Source organism: Lepisosteus platostomus, chromosome 16, assembly GCF_059453375.1.
Source record: "Lepisosteus platostomus isolate fLepPlt1 chromosome 16, fLepPlt1.hap1, whole genome shotgun sequence".
NCBI classification, from domain to species: Eukaryota; Metazoa; Chordata; class Actinopteri; order Semionotiformes; family Lepisosteidae; genus Lepisosteus; species Lepisosteus platostomus.
This window is the reverse complement of record NC_142626.1, coordinates 4,645,593-4,665,892: the sequence shown is the minus strand read 5'-3', so window position 1 is coordinate 4,665,892 and position 20,300 is coordinate 4,645,593. Positions and strand designations below refer to the sequence as shown.

The 20,300-nt window shown below is 42.4% G+C and overlaps 1 protein-coding gene, 1 long non-coding RNA gene and 1 gene segment (V, D, J or C); all 3 read left to right on the top strand.

Annotated features, from left to right (window-relative positions):
- The window catches only part of LOC148646748 (Ig lambda-3 chain C region-like), a 49,262-nt gene extending 34,137 nt beyond the window's left edge, over window positions 1-15,125 (top strand). Inside the window, 1 exon segment of the C gene segment in view lies at window positions 14,577-15,125. Coding sequence covers window positions 14,577-14,905 — 329 coding nt within the window.
- Window positions 1-20,300, top strand: part of LOC148646745 (NACHT, LRR and PYD domains-containing protein 3-like) — a 2,700,574-nt gene that overhangs the window by 2,494,157 nt on the left and 186,117 nt on the right. The window lies entirely within an intron of this gene.
- On the top strand, window positions 1,372-11,343 carry LOC148646749 (uncharacterized). 2 transcript variants are annotated; one of them, XR_015927515.1, is made up of 3 exons: window positions 1,372-1,473; window positions 4,737-5,059; window positions 7,700-8,252. It is a non-coding gene; the product is annotated as an uncharacterized LOC148646749 (long non-coding RNA). The 2 variants fall into 2 exon arrangements; XR_015927514.1 differs by lacking the exon at window positions 1,372-1,473 and adding an exon at window positions 9,708-11,343 and having other exon boundaries at window positions 2,546-5,059; window positions 7,700-9,662.

The following is a 20,300-nucleotide window of genomic DNA, read 5'->3' as shown; positions in this document are numbered from 1 at the left end:
CGATCTTACTAACCAGAGATATACAACTATAGGAGAAGCCCTGTTTTTTTTCACAAAAAGTGATTAAAAAAACATTTTATCATATATTTATCATTTATTTTTGCACGCATGCTTTATTTTTATTTTGTCATATTAACAAGATGTTTAACTCCTTTTAGTTTAGAGTTAGATGTTTCATGTCCTGTGCTTTTTAACTATGTCCTCAGGTTAGCTCTCTTATTTCTTAATGCCTGACTGCAGGGATTATTGAGTTTCAGTGCTGGGCCTCTGACACTGCAGGAATACAGTAACTAACATTTTCTGTCTATAGTAGTTCAGGGGGGTAGCTGCGTTAGCATGCGTAGGCTGCAAAGGAACAGGTAATAGGTTTATTCCATGCTAAAAAAAAGAAGAAAGAAAAGACAACGTTTCGGCCTTGGAGCCTTCTTCAGGTGTGAGAGAGACAAGGCAGTAGGTAATGTAGCAGGAGAACAAAGGCTGGGAGGGAGAAGGAGTGAGAGGCGGGAGCAGGGGACAGGAAGAGAGGCCAATCAAGAGGTGTGGAGTCAGAATAGGTATAGAGAGGTGTGAAATGAAACTTCCAATGAATGGAGAAAATGTAAAAGAAGAGTAGTCTGACACTGATAAAAACACATTTCTGTGTTTCTGTCTCCCCCTACAGGTGTTTCTTGCAGCTGCAGGTAAAATAACTTGGTGGACCACTTTCCCAGATGGCTGCACTTCTTCTCTTTCCTTGAAGACACCTCCGTGCCTCGCAGTGCCTTTCCTGTCACTCTGATTGTTGAAGTGAAACAGTCCTTTCACACTCCTTGTCTGTTTCTACAAATCAATATCCTCTACCTCTAGAAATTCAGTAACTAAAGAAAGTTTCACCAGGCTCCCAGAACTTCTTTTCAACATACAGAAATATCTTAAAATTGTTTAACTGCCTTTTTTTAAGAAATACTGCCCATTTACTGTCTGGCTCAAGTCACACTGAAAATGAGAAATGGAATATATTACCAAGCCAGTGAAGGAAGTAAAAGATTTTTCTTTAAGCGGACAAACATTGTGATCTTGAGTAATTCTTTACTTTAGACGCTAGATGTCAGTGATATATTCTTGTTCTGTTTTTAGGTGCTGTTAGGTGTTTTTTTTTACTTATAGCACTGCATTCTGTTTATTGATATACTGTATAGTGGAGAACAGTTCACTCTGCCAGCAGAGAGCAGGAAGATGCACTGAGACAGAGCGGACCAATAAAATACAGATTCATATAATCCACAGTTTACTGACATCATTAATCAAAAGGGTGACTTACAGCACATGCAAATTGCTTAGACCACAAGCCTGCGTGGTTTGCATAAAGGGAGTCAGTTTTAAATCTGATCACTCATCACCACTCTGACATTTTTTTCAAATCAGGAAAAGACATCAGCCATGGTGTCAGTCATTTCAGTCACCTGGATTATTTTATTCTACACTTACTGTATGGTGAGTCAAAGAAATATTTATCTACATTTAGTTCAAGTAGATTGGTGCGTCAGCATGCGAAGGCTGCAAAGGAACAAGTTAAAGGTTTATTCCATGCTGAAAAGAGAAGAAAGGAAACACGATGTTTCTGCAGTGGAGCCTTCTTCGGTTGTGAAAAACATTGTGTTTCCTTTCTTCTCTCTTCAGCATGGAATAAACCTATTAATTGTTCCTTTCTCTACATTTGTTTTGTATTTTCACTTAAATAAATATATTACAATAAAATGGGATCTGTCTGATACACATTGTTTCTGTTGTTTCTGCAAGGACTGATGGTGAGATTACAATGACTCAGACTCCAGCCACACTGTCAGTGTCTCCTGGACAGGATATCAGTCTCCAATGCAGCGCAAGTCAGGACATTAACTGGAAATTAGTCTGGTACCAACTCCAGGCTGGTCACAGTCCTAAACTGCTGATTAAAGCTGGGGATGGGTGATTTGAGTTTCCAGTCGGGTTTCCAACTTGATTTAATGACAGCTGATCCAGAACTGTTTTTACCTTCAAAATCACTCCAGGACTTCAGGTGGAAAATGCAGGAGATTATTATTATCAGAAGTATAGAAGCTTTCACAGAGTGATACATAATAATAAGGAGAACAAAGTGATGCAATTTATAGATGGGGATTATTAGGAGGCCAACAGGAAATTATACTAGGATGCCAGGGTAACACCCCTGCATTCTTCAAGAAACACCATGGGATTTCTAATGACCACAGAGACTGAGGACCGCAGTTTTACATCTCATCCAAAGAATGGCTCCTTTTTACAGTCTGGCGTCCCCGTCACTATACTAGGGCATTAGGACCCACACAGACCACAGGGTGATTGCCCCCTGCTGGTCCCTTTAATATCTCTTCCAACAGCAATTTTAGTTTTTCCCAGGAGACTCCCTTCCCGCTACTGACCAGGCTCACACCTGAGTTGTGAGTTGCAGGGTGATATACTCTTCTGGAGACTGAGAAAGGACACATACAATGAGTCTTCTGCTTTTTTCAGGTTGGCATTTTGGCTCCTTCTTGCTCATACTCTTGCTCATAATCCATCTCTATCTCATTAGGAGTGAATCTAATGTGAAGTTAGCCTGTGTTACTGTACATACTGTACTGTACGTCCTCGGTTCGTCTCGTACATCTGTATGTAGGATATTCTTTATTTTACCACTCCCCACCAGATTTATTCAGTTGTACATACTTAGTAGTTATAAATGAGCTTCTAGATTCTTGTTCATTCCAGTGTTTTCTAACACAGAACACTTTGTTCATCTCATTTCTTTCCTAATATTTGCTTTCGAATACTGTCTGTAAGGCTGTTCACTTTCATGATAATCTCTTTGTTTACTTCATACTCTTTTTCCTTTCAATTGAAAGGGGAGTTTGATCTCTTTTTTAGGTTTTCCTTTGCTTGACTGGATTGTTTTTACATAGCTCAGTAATAAAAAAGTTAAAGAGCAGGAAAAACAATCAGCTATTCTCAGATTTCTGCACATCATTTGAACATGATTGTCATACCTGACTTCCCCAACTTCCACAGCAATACTAACTATGGGAGAAAGCTGTCCTAGAACATAGCCTTATTTGGAGCAGGGGAGGAGTGCTGGTGTCATCCCTGCCTTTTCACCTGTGCTCCTCTTGGGAAGAGTGCCAGCCTTAAGCCTAAAACTTTGGCCTAAAAAGCACATCACTCTTCAGCCCCTTCCTCATTCGTAACTGAGCTTCAGGTCCCTCTCTGTGTGCACACTCTATGATAGCCCTTAACAATGACCAGGATTACACAGCCCATTCCAGGTGCACGTCAGTGTTAATAACCTGACCTGAGAAAGCCTCTTGCCTTTACCTCCTGACTGTGTTCCCTGATCTCCCTTCAGCTCTGATCTCTGTGTGTCACTTGACTTCACCCCTGGCTTTAAACTTGGCTGAACCTCACCCTGTCTCCTGATCAGCCCTTGTGCGTGACTACAGCGCCTCCCCAGTGATCCCCCACTTGTTTCGTATTACGACCCCGGACTGTGGTTACCAGCATCCTGCAGGTCTACCAATCAACCATGACCCAGGAAATTCCATGTGAGCTGTGACCTGTGGCTGATGTGAGAGCACCCCCTGACACAACATGATTCTCTGATGAAACTGTCAAGATCCTTCCAAGAATGCATGCTGGATGTCACCCAGTTGGATCAGCTTCAGCACCATGACTGAATAGTTGATTATAGACCCACAATGCCGTGAAGTGAAAGGGTTTGTTACAACCTGATGGATCATAATGACTGTGTGGCAGCTCGTTTTTATTTTACTTTCACCCTAGAAAAATCTGAAATTGAAAGCATTTGTTTGTTATGCTTGGTCTGGAAGAATCTCCATTTCTCTTCCTCTCATTCGTCTTCGATGTCTGGGCTCTTGTGCAGAAGCCAGGTGTTTGGTGTATCTAACCCTCCTGGCTGCCTCACACACCTGCTGAAAGGAAGCCCCTGTGTAAATAGGGAGGATTGCCCTCTAACACAAGATCAGGCTGCAGGTGTTAAAAGTGAAAGTCTGGGAGGATGAAAGGCGCTGGAGTGTAACGTTCTGTTAAAGCTCATGCAGTTCCCCCAGCGCAGCAGGAGGCAGCCTGTGAGGCAGAGCTGGGGGAGATGAGTAGGGTTTCAGCTCAGGGCTGTGAGGGGAGGCAGGTGAAGGCAGCAACCATCTGGCTGTGTGGTTTCTCTCTCTGCTGCTGCCCTGAAACTGACTGTCAGTCTGCTGCTCTTTGATTGCAATCACACTCTTCTTCTGTGATTATCTCTTTACTGCCGTTCTGTGATTGTCATTCTGCCTTCGTTCTGTGGTTCTGCCGAAAGCAAAACAGACTGAATTAAACTTACAGTTTCAAATCTAATTTAAAGGTAATTTAAAACAAATTAAGCTGGATTTCACAAGCTTGTCAGCAGCAGTGTTGAGTCGTCTATCTGTGAAATACCATGTTGGCACTGAATGTGATTGATTCTTTCTCACTTTTTGTTGAAATGTGAACTGATCTAACATACAGTAGGTGACAATGCAAAATGATCGTATAAAGTGTGTCTATTATGAAAAGCTATGTTCAGCATATCATATTAAATGAAGATTATATAATTTATATCATATCTTTCTGGAAATTTTAAGGAAATTTTCGATGAGAGCTGGCTTTCATTTTTCTTTATTTTAAAAGTATAATATATATCTGACTATATTGCAAATTTGTCCTCACAGCTCTTTTCGGGCCTTGGATGCCTTCTGTGTGGAGCCCGGATTTTCTCACTCTGATCAAGCAGGATTCATCCTTGTCCTCTAGTTCTTCCCGCCTTCCTGAGCCCTGATTGCCGGAATAATCGATCTCTGCAAGTTATTGCCCCTGTCTGCTGGTATCAAAGTGCACTGGGATGGGCTGTCATCCAAGCTGCTGTCCCTCCTTGCGCGTAGACCTCCAGATTAGACTCTGGACCAGGAATAAGAGACTTTCTGATGATGGATGGATTCAAAAGGATGTGTGATGCAAGAACACAACCACATGCATATTGGTTGCATATTATCAGGTATGTCTGTTGTGGCGCTGGAGACATCAGTCTGAGATGTACTGTAAGTCTTAGTGATAATTATTTCAATGCTGCACATCAATACAGCTTTTAGTCTAATAGCAGAGAAAGAAAATCAAGCATGAATAAGAAAGAAGAACTGAAAGGAAGACATTGGCAGTGGAGGGCTGGGAAAGAGCAGTTTTGTGCAGGTTTTGTACAGCTGCATATGAAACTTCACACCACTTTATTTTCACTGACACAACTCTTCACTCTTTTTAAAATAATTAAAATTAAAAGATGTCTTGATAAGTACAGAAGATATACTGTAGTGCTTTATTGAGCAATCTGTGTATGTAAACTCATATATGTACATGGTGACATATATACTGTACATATACAGTATTATTGGCCCTGATGTGCTACTGCAGACAGTGTAAAGACATTAATTGTGCAGCTTGTGCCCTAGATGGGCTGCTGGAAAAGGACTTAGTGCTGCTGTATGCACATATGTTGCCTTTGTGTGGTTGTTTCTTCCCTGTAGTTGATCTTCCTAGTTAGATTCCTCACTGGGTCACCATCTGTAACCCTGTCAGCAGCAGAATCATGAGTCCCCCCACAGACTGGACTCTAGTGGTTTGGTGGTGAGCAACTGTGTGACAGAGAGCAGGAGGTGGTAACAAAGCAGGGTCAGTCAGAAGGGCTTTGAAGTGCTGTGATTGCTTCTCTTTGGCTTCCTCTGCAAAAATTAAATCCAAGAGTGATATTTTTTTATAAGAACTAGAAGAAGCTGAAAATGTGAGAGATTAAGGTCCTGAGGAGATATTTTGGAGACGGGTTGGAAACTATGAATTGGCAGAACAAACTACCAATCCAAAATGGAAACTCATGCAACAGAAAGACTGGAACCTCACCCTGATAGGGAAGGTGCTGGTGATTAAAGTCAAGCTCTTGCCTATCTTGAATTTTCTGGCTCCCACCTTCCTAATCCCACACTGTTATGTGGAAGAGCTGGGGAGATTGATGTTTCATTTTCTATTGCTTTGGAAGCAGGAAAGACTCAGGAGGGAAATAATGTACATGTAACGAACAGTTCTTTCCGGACCCTATGCGGACGACACAATCCGACGAAGTGGGGGAACACTGGGGAAACGTCATGCAGGAAAACGGGGCTGAAGACAGGGGGGCGTGTCCAAGGTGCGCTGGTGCACGGGGGAGGTGTGGCCGAGGCGAACAATCCAAGAATAATCCATAGAGAATCCAAAACACGAAGGTAAGTCCAAAACCAGGAGATCCATCAGAACTCGGAATTAAAAACCACGAAGGCCGGGTCGGAACCGGCGGACGGGGACAAGGAACAGGGGTTAAAACCTTAACGGGACCAGGCGCTTCCTGGTCCCGGACTCGCACGATATGGAAATCAGATGCAGAGCCCGGAAGAGCGTCAGCGCCTGGCTTATAAGGTGGGCAGGGAATAGGGCGCAGGTGCATGGAATGAAGTCTTTAGTGAAAGGGCTGGAGCACCCTTAAGGAGGGGGGACTATAGTCGTGACAGTACGCCCCTCCTTTTCAGGGCGGCTCCGAAGCCCTAAGAAAAAAAAAAAGGGAGAGAAAAAAAAAAACCGATGGAATCCAGGCTGCCAGGGTGCCGTCCGCGGGGTCCAGGTGTAGGCTCTGCATTCTGTAACGAACAGTTCTTTCCGGACCCTATGCGGACGACACAATCCGACGAAGTGGGGGAACACTGGGGAAACGTCATGCAGGAAAACGGGGCTGAAGACAGGGGGGCGTGTCCAAGGTGCGCTGGTGCACGGGGGAGGTGTGGCCGAGGCGAACAATCCAAGAATAATCCATAGAGAATCCAAAACACGAAGGTAAGTCCAAAACCAGGAGATCCATCAGAACTCGGAATTAAAAACCACGAAGGCCGGGTCGGAACCGGCGGACGGGGACAAGGAACAGGGGTTAAAACCTTAACGGGACCAGGCGCTTCCTGGTCCCGGACTCGCACGATATGGAAATCAGATGCAGAGCCCGGAAGAGCGTCAGCGCCTGGCTTATAAGGTGGGCAGGGAATAGGGCGCAGGTGCATGGAATGAAGTCTTTAGTGAAAGGGCTGGAGCACCCTTAAGGAGGGGGGACTATAGTCGTGACAGTACAGGCTGCTACCCTTGGGGGGGAAGTTTGTCCCAGACGTTGCCATGAAGCTGCTGTGCATCTTCCTGACCTCTGTACTGAGAGGTCTTGCGAGAGCACCTGAACCACAAACCTGGACTTATTTCCCCAGGTGTTGGGGAGGTATCAGACCCAAGATGGATGTCCCATTCTCTGAGACATGCCCTGCAAGTTACAGCACAGAAAAAAGCTTTTTAAGATCTCATCCAATTGGTCATGATAAGATCCTCCATCTGAGACTGGAGATGAAATTATCTCTTCCTTACACACATTGAATTGATTTATTTATGCTTTTAGGATCTCAGTATTCCAAATGAGGTCGGACAAGTGTGAGGGATCATTTTAGCTCAAATGTCCCTTGATTCCTGTGTGAAATGTAACTTTATTTCTTTATGTGTGGTTCTCCCACACCTCTCGTTGATTCCCTGCGCTGAGAGACGATGTGCCTCTTCTCCCCAGCCTCACTCCGTGTTGCTTTTCTCCCAGGTGACACTCGGCCCTCGCTGACAGCCCTGCCCCCCTCCAGCAGGGAGCTGTCAGAGAAGAAGTCAGCCATGCCGCTGGGTCTGGCCAGCAGGAGCTTCCTTTCCGGCTGGAGCCTGTAGTGGACAGTGGACGGCCCCTTCAGGACCCCCGGCCTCCTGGACGGCACTGGCCTGTACAGCTGGAGCAGCACCCTGATGCTGTCGGAGGCCCAGTGGTCCTCAGTGGGCACTGTGGTCTGTGAGGCCATCCACAGCTCCCAGGCTCCCCTCTCAACACCCCTGAAGAAATACGAGTGTATGGAATAGCCCAGCCCGGATTCTCAGCTTCATTCCCAGATTAGAACTGCGGATAGTGGTGTTTAACTGTAACCTGTCCGTACTGTGATTCAGAAGCAGAAGGCTCTCATCCCCTCGCCTGTGTGGCCCATCGTCTTGAGCCAGTGAGCTGCTTGTGTTAGACCCCTCTCAGAGCTTTGTTCACCTCTGTGTGTGGAAATGGTCTGTTGCTGCTAGTGACACAACAATCAGAGTAATAAAGAGTTTTTGGATCATGAGCATCAATGTTCTGAGTATTATTGACAAACATTTTGTCTCATATTAGACTCCTGTAGCTAACCTGACAGAGTTACTTATGATTTATTCTTCAAGACAAACAGGGTCACCATTCATCTACTTCTGGGGATCATGTGTACACAGTGTGCCAATGAATGGAGTTTAGAACGAAAGTTCAGGAGGGATGACAAGAGCCAAGTTCAATCAGACTCAGCTGTCAGTAATTCAAAGTCACCTCTGACGTCACTTCCTCACCTAAAACAGTATAAATACTGTATGTGATTCCCTTATCTCCCTCTCATACATCTTTTAACATCCCTCCTCCACACCATCTCTACCTCTGCAGCTGCCCCTTGGTCACTCCTCACTCTGCAGGGGGTCCCTGCCTCCCCGTCCTCTGGCCAAAAGGACCAGGACGGTGAAGCCAAATTTTCACTGAACACTCCAGAAACCTTCTTGGGTGTTATTCCCTGTGGATATTCTCTTGTGTGTGTGCCCTGTGGTAAAGTTGGCTATGACACACACTCACACTCGGCTCATCCCAGAGTGAAGACTGACCCTCCGAGCAGCAGATTAAAAACTAATTACTGTCAAATGTGTGCTGCTGTATGGGCTACTACCTGTTAATGCAAATCATTTTAGGTTAGTGGATAACTAACCTCTTGGGATAGTAGATCAGTAGATCTGTAGATCAGTAGATAGTAGATCAGGAATCTGTCATTTACATGTACGTGCTAAAAGCTCTTCCTTTAGCCAGTTTTAAAGAATGATACGTGTTTTTGAAATTTGATTGTGTCTGATGTTCTTTAGTGTGAATTGACCCCAGACTATACCCCAATTTGCAATGTTACTCAAGGGATCTGAGCCACTGTTTTGTTCCTTTTGTATGAGGTCATTACAAGCACCTGAATGAATAAAACATCGCAATATTCACAGATACCCTGAAAAATACACACACCTGTCTTCACAAAATTGCAGTGAAAGAGGTTTCAGACAATATTTTTAGAGCAGCAAAGAAAACATCAGCTTTGCTATATAAGAAATAGGTTTATAGAATTTTACAGTGCAATTTCTTCCAACTTGAGAAGGCTAGCCTGTCTGGAATACTACTTATGTATGATTCATAAACTGAACATTAATTAAATCCCAACCTTTCCAGTTTTAGCCTTGAAACTTGAGAGTTCATCATTTTTCCAAACAAGGATTTGAGGATACAGGCAGAAAGCAGGAGACAGCTTCTTTCACAAACAATTGTGAAATCTATCTAGATTTTTCACATTCTTTGTTTTTTTTGTAACACTGAATATTTATCTTGATCACATTTTTTAAGAAAAGAATTAGTTTCCATGTGAGAAAAATTATAGCTTTTCAACACATCATGTTGTAACATCTTGTACATCACTACACAGTATGTACACATACCAGGTGTTAGACAATCTACTAAAACTACAAAATAGAAGATCAAGCCTTTTACAATCTCTCTTCCAAAAACAGACAGTATCAATTGAAGTTCACAGACAATGGTTCTGCAGTTTAATATGTGATCTTGCTTTTTTAGATAGTGAGGTTGCCTGAATAGCTTTTTACTGTTTGTAATCTGTGGTGCATTTAATTACTGTTATTTCAACTGTAGCCATAGTCAACAACCCATGTTAACACCTGTGTGTGCAAAGCACCAGTGAACTTACAATTTAAGAAGGGATTCGATGTGCACAGTTTCTGTGCTCTTGAAACACTGGCACTGGGCAGGAAGGCTGCAGGACTGTAAGATATATATTAATTGGTAAACCAGGCAGAAACCAGGGGGACCTGTTGGGAGAATCTTCTAGGATCACTTCAGTACTCCAGCCTTACAAGGGTTGCTTGTGTTCTTCACGGCTCTTACTTACTTCACAAGGGGAATGTTGTTTTGTTGGTGGTGTGTTAGGATAGGAAATGGAAACAAAGAGCACGCCTAGTCAAGGCAAGATCTGAATGAAATGCAGAAAGACACTGACCATAACATGGAGGAGGAATCTTTTGAAAGAGTCTTAATGGATTATGGATCAGATTGATAATCCAACCAGCAGTTTATTTTATTACTGAAGTCATCGTTAGGATCAAGGAGATTTATCACTTGGCAAGAGCAATGTTGTCTCTTGTATCCTAGAAGAGGATACTCATGAATTCAATGTCTTTGTTTATCCAGGATGAGGATGAATTAAAGGCCATTTCCTGACTCATTAACTTGTGGAAGTCGGACACATCATTGGATAAATACAAAGAGAGACATCATCACGGAGTCTTGGAGATCCAGCTTGATTTGATCTTTGTGTCAAATGAAATTAGTCTTTGACACATGGCTTCTGTCCAATCCATGCTGGACAGAGTGAGCAACACACAAGACAGGAGCAGACACTGGGCTAAAATTGTTTCTAAGAGAACAACAAGAATGCTGGACACATTCCATAAATCACGGAGTGACCTTTTGCTTTAGAACTTCTAATGAATCCTGAAGGATATTACAAAAAATGACTGAATGATCCTGAAACCCCTTGGTCCAAAGTCCATTCTTGACTGTATTTCATGGGAATAACTTACATTGGAAACTGCATTCTTTACTGACCTTTACATGGAACTGAAATCAATGTTTCATATTTGGAATGTGTGGTCTTTGGATGTTTTTTTAAAAACATTCTGGAGAATTATTATTTTTATTGGAAAGGGGATTCATCTTGGAATACATTTCATCACAATCCTGAGGAAAGAGACATAAGTCACATGTGAGTCACGAATAGTCTGTGATCAGAAATGACCTCCAGGTGTTACACAATCTACTAAAACTTCAGCAGTGCATCTGGTGGATATACTGCGCTGCACAGATTTTACATTACAAATGCTTCTCTCAGCAAAGACAAATTAAACAACCTTGATTTATACATATACTGTACCCAGATACCTTTAATTTACAGTTTACATTCAGGCCTCAGGTTCAGGCAGGATGTCCTTGTTTAGTGACATTTGGCTAAAATGCAACAGCTGGCTGCCTTTCAAAGTGAAGTTTGCTCCAGTCTTTTGAACTCTAAATAAACCCCAACTTTTCTTCTCTTAAAAGTGGTCATCAATTCAATAATACTTTGTTCTATTTTCATTGTCATTTGCTACATTTAACATGTATGATGTCTTTAAGGATATGAATGAGGATAACATTTAACTGTGAAACAGAAACCTGTGAAAGTCTCTCTGTAAGCGTCCTGCACTTCATCCATACTTGAATCCATAGGATAGTGATAACCCTCGTGTTTATCCTTGAAAATAAAGTGCATTTAAAAATGTGATAAAGAGAAATAACATGTTATAATGCTTAAAGAAAAGCATTATTGGCAGTAGGCAGCGTGTTAAAGAGCAGGGTCTGCTCTCTGCAGCAGCAGGAGGTTTTTGTACAGCGTCTCTATGGTAATAAAACACTGTGGTGGACTTTCGGGCAAGGAACCAAGGTGGTGGTGAAATGTAAGTGACTTCTCTTCTTTCTCTCAACTCAGGAGACTTTTCTTGTCTTTTCAAATGTTATTATTATGTTTTAACTGTGATCCAGTGTGCTTTGTGCCTCCTGATCTTGGTCATTCTTAACTGATGTACAGTACAGAATATTTGTGGAAGAGTAGGGAAATCTTGACAGGATAGAAGCTGCTTCAGTCGAGCTTCTTCTGCGGCATTTTACTCTCTCATGATCCTCAACGATCTTGGGTGACCCAGTCTTCTGGGCTGGATCTTGAAATTAACGCTGATTCTTTCACAGGGAAAATAAGCTTTCACACAAACTTTCTTTGTTAAGAGATGTGAATGTACAGTTTAATTAATGCTCTTAATTATAGAAACAAAAGAGGAAAGACTCAAACTCAGCATGTTCACTTACAAAAGAGGTATTTTGAAGCAGCACAGTAATATCACTATTAACTAAACTGAGATATTAAAGTTTTGGAATCCAAATGATCATAGAGCAGGCAGTGCACTGGAGAGCTGTACAGTTTTTGTACAGCCTCTCTACGGTAATAAAACACTGTGGAGCACTTTCGGACAAGGAACCAAGGTGGTGGTGAAATGTTAGTGACTTCTCTTCTTTCTCTCAATTCAACAGGCTTTGAAGTTCTGGAATTTTTACATTTCAGCAGTATAGAATCTTTAATTTCTCCTGGAGCCAGACTGTGCTGTTACATTATACTTTAGAACCTGTTTACTTTTGAATCAGTGTCCTATGTGACATGTTCAGCTGTAATAATCACAATCAGTTGTGTTCTTCAGGGAACAGTTTGCTCCAGTCTTCTGAACTCTACATAAACCCCAGCTTTTCTTCTCTTAATTGTGGTCATAAATTCAAAAATACTATTGTTCTTTTTTTAATGATGTTCAAACAGGTAAGAATATTTCCACTCATAGTGTCAGTGACTGCAATCTGTTTTATTGTTTTCTTATCCTTGTATTTTGTGCCAGGTCGCTAAAAGTAAGTCAAGGTCAGGCACTTCACTTACAAACTTTAATTTTCTATGCATTCTAAAAACAAACTGACAAAACTCCACTAGTACTGCTGCTTCTAATTCTATTGAATTCCTATTGCCAGAGCGATTTGATATAAAGACTGCAGTTTTATCACTTCTCTTAACGTTCTGACAGGACTGGTGAAGACAACTGTTTCTTTTTTCTTTTATTGTATTTGCTTAACAGAGAAAAGCAAAACCTCTTTAGGCTCTGAAGTGCAGTTTTTAAATATGTTTAAAAGGAATTGCTGGACTGTTTTGAGCTTCTTCAGAAGTAAAGCTCTTTTTCAATACTGATCTGTAGGCAACAGAATCTAACCGAACAAGGGGCTGCTGTCACTGTTGAGGGTGAGGTTAGTTGGCATTTTAAAATTATCCCCAGTTGAGAAGTATGGTTTTCTAAAGATACTGCTGCTTTCTCCTTAGACAGAGACATGATTTAAAGAAAGAAATTCTCAAAATTTGATGTCTACTACTTCTAGTAACACCAGAATATAGTTGGAATTTACAAATCATCATTATTATTTTCAATATTAAATAAAATTAATTTCAGTTGATTAATCATCTTTGTTATAGTAGTAATTAAAATAATAATGATGTTGATATAAGTATAAAGCCCTACAGTATATTCATATTTTTTGAAAACTTAATCACGGACAAACTGCTGGTAAGTCTTTTATAAATTATTTTTATAAATATAGAAATTGATTACTTCTAATATACAGATCAGCACAGGATCAAAAACTTTGAAGTTATCTCATGAACCTTGGGAAAGTATTTGAACTTAAATCTTCAGGTTTTGTTGCAGCTGTTTCTTGAGCTGCTCAGTAGAGCATGAAGTGGAACACCGATGACAGACCCAGCACAGTTGTTTTTTTTTAGTAATGCCTAACTATAGTATTAAACTTCAATTGACATAGACACTTTAAAAATCATCTTAAAGTGCGTATACATTGCAAGTATGTTATGTTTACACAATTCTTGTCACAAGTTGTAACAAATGAAAATTATTCCAGCACTACTCAAGTCCAGACCAGCATCAGCCTGTGCTTTTTTCAGTCTCAGCTAACAAATACCTCCACAAGTGAAGTTTAGTTTACAGCGCAGAGAAGTGACACTTACAGTATAATGTTTAATAAGATCCTGTGAAGTGATATGTGTTGCAGATATATTAATACATGTTGTCTTTAAATTGAGAAGATTCTACATTGGCTTATTTCAAGTCTTTCATGCAGACACTCCTCCTAAAATAATCACTATTTGTTGATTCTGAATTTCAGCAGCAGGTAGAATGGGGAGTTAGTTCACTTGGTGGCTCTGTCTAAGTGTCAGTGAACTCATTGGAAACTGGGCTGGATGATTCAGCAGACCTGTTCTCTCTGTATCAGAGGCGAACAGGCTGCTCTGGGTCACAGCTTGGAGTCAAGGCTGGTCCAGGACACCTGGTGCAGAGAACTCAGGCGCCACGATTCCAGTGACGAGTCATCAGAACCTCAGAAAGGCTCCAAACAAGCAGAGACCTGTCCTGCTCACTAGGATAATAGCACATTGATCTAAGGATGTCAAGGGGCTTCTTTGAAAGCATTCTCATTTATGATATGTGTAACTTTAAAATATATGTATTGATGTTAATTGTTGGGTTTCAAAACTACAGATACAGGAGTAGAAGGAAACCTGATCTTTGTTTAGAAGCGCATGTGGTGTTTCTAGGAGTCCCAAAGTGCAGTGTGTGTTGTCAAAGTTAGTGAGGCTCAGTCTTCTGCTGTACACCAGTCCTGACTCTCTTCCCTGCTCTGTCTTGCTCTCTCCTAGCTGGCGCCACCGTGAAGCCCACAGTGTCGCTGTTCCCCCCGTCCCCCAGTGAGCTGTCCGCCAACTCAGCCACACTGCTCTGCCTGCTCAGCGGCTACTCCCCCGAGGGGGCCAGTGTGGAGTGGACGGTGGACGGCTCCAAAGTGACCAGCGGGGTCCTGACCAGCGCCGAGGAGGGGAGGGACGGGAAATTCAGCCGCAGCAGCTCCCTGAAGCTGAGCAAGGCCGAGTGGGAGGCCAAGGAGGAGTACGTGTGCACGGTGACCCACGACAACTCGCCAGCCTCCTACAGCATCCGCAGGAGTCAGTGCACGGGCGCCGCGGCGTGATGCTGTCCTGGGAGAAGAGGGGAAGAGCCGCCCTCCCCTCGGCCCCAGTGTGTCTGCAGATCCTGTAGAGCCACGCAGCAGCTCAGTAGCCTCGCATGTTAGTCTCAGCCTCCGGCCGTCACTAGAGCTTGTCTGGTAACTGGTGTGTGTTTGTGTAGTCTAGGACATTTTTCATTGTTTGTTTCGCTCTAGATGTTCAAATAAAATATTGAAGTCAGAATCTGGAGTTGTGTCACTCTTTTTGTATGCGTTTGATTTTCTGAAAAGGAATATAAGATCACCGGGTTGAGAAAGGCCCCAGTTTGACCCTGTGGCACAGAGAGCATCCATACCAAAGGCAGCTGGCAGCTCTTAACTGAAAGACAGGGAGTCTTCTTATTACAATAAAAATAATAATTTAATTGATTTACCTGACATCTTCATCATCAAAGATACCCAAAAATTAAAGAACTTAAAAATAATAATAAACTTTATTTTATATAGCGCCTTTAAATGTGGCTTCTCAAAGCGCTTTACAGAATGACAACAACAATAAATAAAAAGAATACACAAGATAAAACACAATTACAATATACAGAGGAGACCGTGGATGGTGGTACTAAGTATAGTAGGAGCAGAGGCGTAAAGAATGGAACCAGTTCAGAAAAGGCTCATCTAAAGGAGAAGGTTTTGAGTCTGGATTTGAAGGAGATTAGAGAAGGTGACTCTCTGATATCCTTGGGGAGAGAGAATATCAAGTATTATCATATAGTACATAATAATATATAATATACATTATATAACATGATATGTAGAGTGGATGGATTAAAAAATCTTCTTTCATGGGTTATTATCAAACAATTCAGTGACAAAAAGTAGTGCAGCACAAGGGACAGTGACCTTCAGTGAAAGCAAGTCAGCTCGATGCAGAGTCGAGACAGCAGTGGCCTGAGGAGGCTGGAGACACACAGGTGTGAATGGGGATCTGGCTCCACCTCAGGGGTGGACAACCAGCAGCACTGAAAGCCGGAGAGCAAAGAGAAGCAACATCTGGACTTGAACAGAGAGGAGGGGGAAGAATGAGAGATTATATATATTATATGTGTATTGAATACTGACACTGTGAAACTCATTACTGTGAGTTGCAAACTGAGCACTGACATGCTAGGATCTACAGTACCACAGTGTTTTCAAATTAACAATTGTTTTTCCTGCATAGTGACAAAAAGAGTCAGCACACAATTCTGTGCTTGTCCTGCCGTTACTTGTCCTGTTTCTAATCTTTCATAGTTTGTATACATTTTGCAACATGCCTTCGCATTTCACATCTATTTATCTAGTAGTAACATTTACACACCCTGTAAGTATATATCACCAGAATACATGTATCACATCTGATATAAATCAGAATAAGGAATATGGTCTTATAATGAGACCTCAGGCCAGCTCAATGGAGAGTCAGACAGCAGGATCCTGAGGAGGCTGGAGATACCCAGGAGTGTCCAACAAGAGGCCAGTTGGCTCATCTTGCTTATTTGTCAGTTTAGTAGCAAATTGAATCTAAAAGTTTGCCTGGACTTTTTTGGGCCTCAACCACCAGGATGTTATATTCTAGATACCCAGAACAGTTTGGTTACAGTTCAATTTTTATTTTCCATCCTGTATTATTTCCATTTTAGTTACTTACTTTTCATCCTTGTTTGACTTCTGAGTGTGTAAAAGTCCCTATGTTGAATCTGTCTATAACCCATAACAGTTTGTATATCTGAAACAAATCTCTCAATTTCCTCTGTTCTAGTCAGATGAGATTTAGCTCCTTTAACTTGTCTGTACATGACAATCCACTGAAACTAGAATTTATTATTGTTGCTCTTCATTTCACTCTTTCTCAGACTGCATTCTCCTTTTTGATATGTTGCCTAAAACTGAAAACAATTTTCTAAATGAAGCCTTAGAATTGCCTTGTAAACCTTGAGTATAACCTCCCTGGAATTAGATTCAACACTTCCTGCTCTACACTCTAGCGTTCAGTTTGCTTTACTGATTCCCCACATTGTCTGGATGAAGACATAGAACAATTTACCAGATCTCTTTTGTGTGTAACATCTTGCAGCCAAGACTCATCCATGCTAAATATACACAATGTACACAACATTTTCCTCCTACCTGCCTGTGTAACTGTGCACTTAACAATGTTAAATTTCAAACCAGGTGTCTTCCCAATTTCTGATTTTGTCTTTAAAGTCTTATTTAGTTGCCTTACAACTGTTTCTGTGTTAACCACTTTCTCTTTCTAGTTTGATAACTATACCTGAAGCTGATGTTTATATGGAACAGGAAGATGATGGGCCAAAAACATATCCTTGAGGTACACCACTAGTTTCATCTGCCCAGATAAGTGTGGCACCCCTTAAGATTATGCACTATGCGCTTAAGGCTATGAATATTGTAGCGGCAATGCTTGTTAATAAGACAGAATTAAGTGTGGTATGCTGTCCTAAAGGAGGCCCCATCTCACTCTCCATCTCTGTGGTGCAGCCACAGAGAAAGTATTCATGCAGGCTGATTTAAGATGTTTTCTTTTGATAAGGAACAAGCTCCCAGACGGGGATGCACTTAGCTAAGCCTGGCTATCATGATCAATGGTCATCCATTGGCGCCTATCAGTCTAGGGAGTGCCGAATGGACATCTGGACTGCATTCCTAAGTGTCAAGAGTAAGTGACTTATATCTCATCTTGACCAACCAATCAGGGACTGGCAGGGCGTGGTAATACCACGTGGGTCTTCAATGCCCGCCAAACTCTCAACCAATCAGCACACATCTGGGTCTTAGTCAAAAAGGGAGCGCAAGCTCAGATCGGGGCTCTCCTTGGCCATTTTCGCGCATCCTCAGAGACAATCACGTGACAACTGCTGTCGTCTGCAAAATGACTTGGACTTTGTTCTAAGCGCGAGGCCGAGGATCCCGTACGTACTCAGAATTCTACCAACGTGAATGCTCCGCTTGATCAACGGCAGCCTACAGTTGGACCCTCGTCGACAACCTGAATAGCTTATTCAGAAGCAGCGCTGGACCGGGAACGAACCAGCTGCTTCCCAGGCAAAAGAGTGACTTGTGAGGACTCGCGGTCACACTCTGTGCATAGAGACTTTCTACTAGCCAGCCGGACTGCTGGTAGATCCCCTCGGAGCAACGACTGCCCTGCGCGCCGCAGTCAGATTCCTCCGCCCGTCCTACTCCGAGCTGCACCTTGACTGGTTGGCCGGTAGCCAGAGGACGCCGACACAATGCCCATTGGACAACCGCTGCAACAGAGGCTGCAACAGAGCCTGTCAGCTGGTTTGGTGTTCGTGCCGGGAGATTCCAAATCCATGCACAGTGGATAAGTAAACCCCATGTTCTACATTGCGTCTCGAGAATTCAATTGTACCTCAACACAAGTTGTTATCAATTTAATTCATGAGTAATGTATTTACTTCCGAGTTTAGAGTAACAGTGGGTAATAACACTGATTAGCGATTTGGTAACTGAACGATATATATTGACATATATTCTCTGTTGTGTATCTCTTTGTGTTTGCATCTCTTCGAGATTATATACCTTGTATATTGATAACCCTCACAGTAAGGTCTGCCGCTCGTATCCAGGCAGACTAGTATATCTTTGGTGCACAATTTATATTAATAAATGTTTCTTGTGTATTGAACCCGTGTGTGTGCGTTGTTAGTTGTTCTGACGATTGATTTTCTAAAAGCTACAACGAACAACCTCGTGATTACTGTTACAATTAATAATTGTCTCAGTAAACCCATCAAACCACTACAACATTATGTTCCCTGTTAGTCAGTTACCAATCCATATATATAAAGAAAGGAGACCTGAATAGTGAATTTTGCAGTGCTGTGAATGTTTTGTGCCTTGACCATCGTGAGTTCTGTTGCATTTCACTCAGATTTCAGAAAAAGGTGTCTTTGTTCCTTCTTTCCTTTGAAGCCATGAGGTGTTTTGGTCTCTGGTCCATTTTAAGCTTCAAGGTGCATTTTCACTAAACTCTACTGGACACTGTTATTGTTTTTTAATTCAAGTTCTCCGCTTAAATGTCTAGTCACTTCAAAGCACATAAACAACAAACCAAATAAAAGGTGTTCCTAATTAATTCAATGATTAGTGATTAGATTTTAAAAAATCTGCAGATCTAAAGGAGCTACTTGCAAATGTGTGGTAAGAATGGGCAGACGATCATCCTCTAACTTGTACTTGTAGCTTTCTCTTACAGACAGTCTGACAGAAAGGGCTCAACAGGTGAAGGCACCTTTTGGAGTTCAGGCTGGGCCCTGAAGAGCTGGACTGAATCTATGATATCATTTACTCACTACCATAACTTAAACACAGACACACAAAACACAGACACAGACACACTCACACCAGGGCCAATCTCCCATAAGCCAATTAACCTGACAGTATGTATTTGAACTGTGGCAGGAAAACAGAGCACCCAGAGAAACCACTAAGAGAATATACAGACTCCACACAGACAGCACCCCACGTCCAGAATTGAACCCAGGACCCCAGTGCTGCCAGGCCACACTATCCCTGCTATCATTATCATAAGTACAATTTAACAGAGTCTTCTAATAAACTGTCTCTCTCTTTCCAGGACCCAGCTACTGTCTCTTTGACACTACCTGTGCTGAATCTACAACAGACAAATCCAAACCCGTCAGTACCTACCATCAATCTTAATTTGCAGTGTGTGAGCACTGGCCTTTTCCTAGGGATCAGCCTTTAATGTTTGTGAGGATTTTTGGGGGGTTTCATCTTAATTATTTTAATTACCATGCTGTACTGTGAATGGCCAGTGTGAATATTAATATTAATCGTGTTAAAGTCTTTAAAAACCTCTGAGGGAACTGCACAGTATTCTAAGTGCCGAAGAAAGAGAGGCAATTCATCTATCATGAAGGGATACGGGTGATGGTTTGTGAGACTGGAGCTGCCTGCTGCTCTCTGAGAGACTCTGACACCTGCAGCTGGTCTATTCTGGGAGCGCGTCGGTCACGCTGGGACACCTGCGCATCTCGCTATGCAAATCCTCTCGGCAGCGGTTTCGCTTTCTCCTCCCCGTCTTCCAGTTTCACAGCCAGAAATAGCCCGGGGACGGCGGGGCAGCGGACCGCGGCCGGGGAGATTTGCCTGATGTGGCAGAGAGCCAGCCGGGCGCACAGCGCAGTGGTTTCGGAGAGCCCAGGTGTCTGAGCCACAGTCAGGAGCTCAGGAGGAGGAGCTCAGCTGCACTGTTCAACACACATGAGAGATGGAGAAACGCGAGGTGCTGTATCGATGCACAGATAATGAATTCAAATTTCTAGATTAAATATAATTTTCCGAGACTGAAGATTTCTGGAACTGTCAA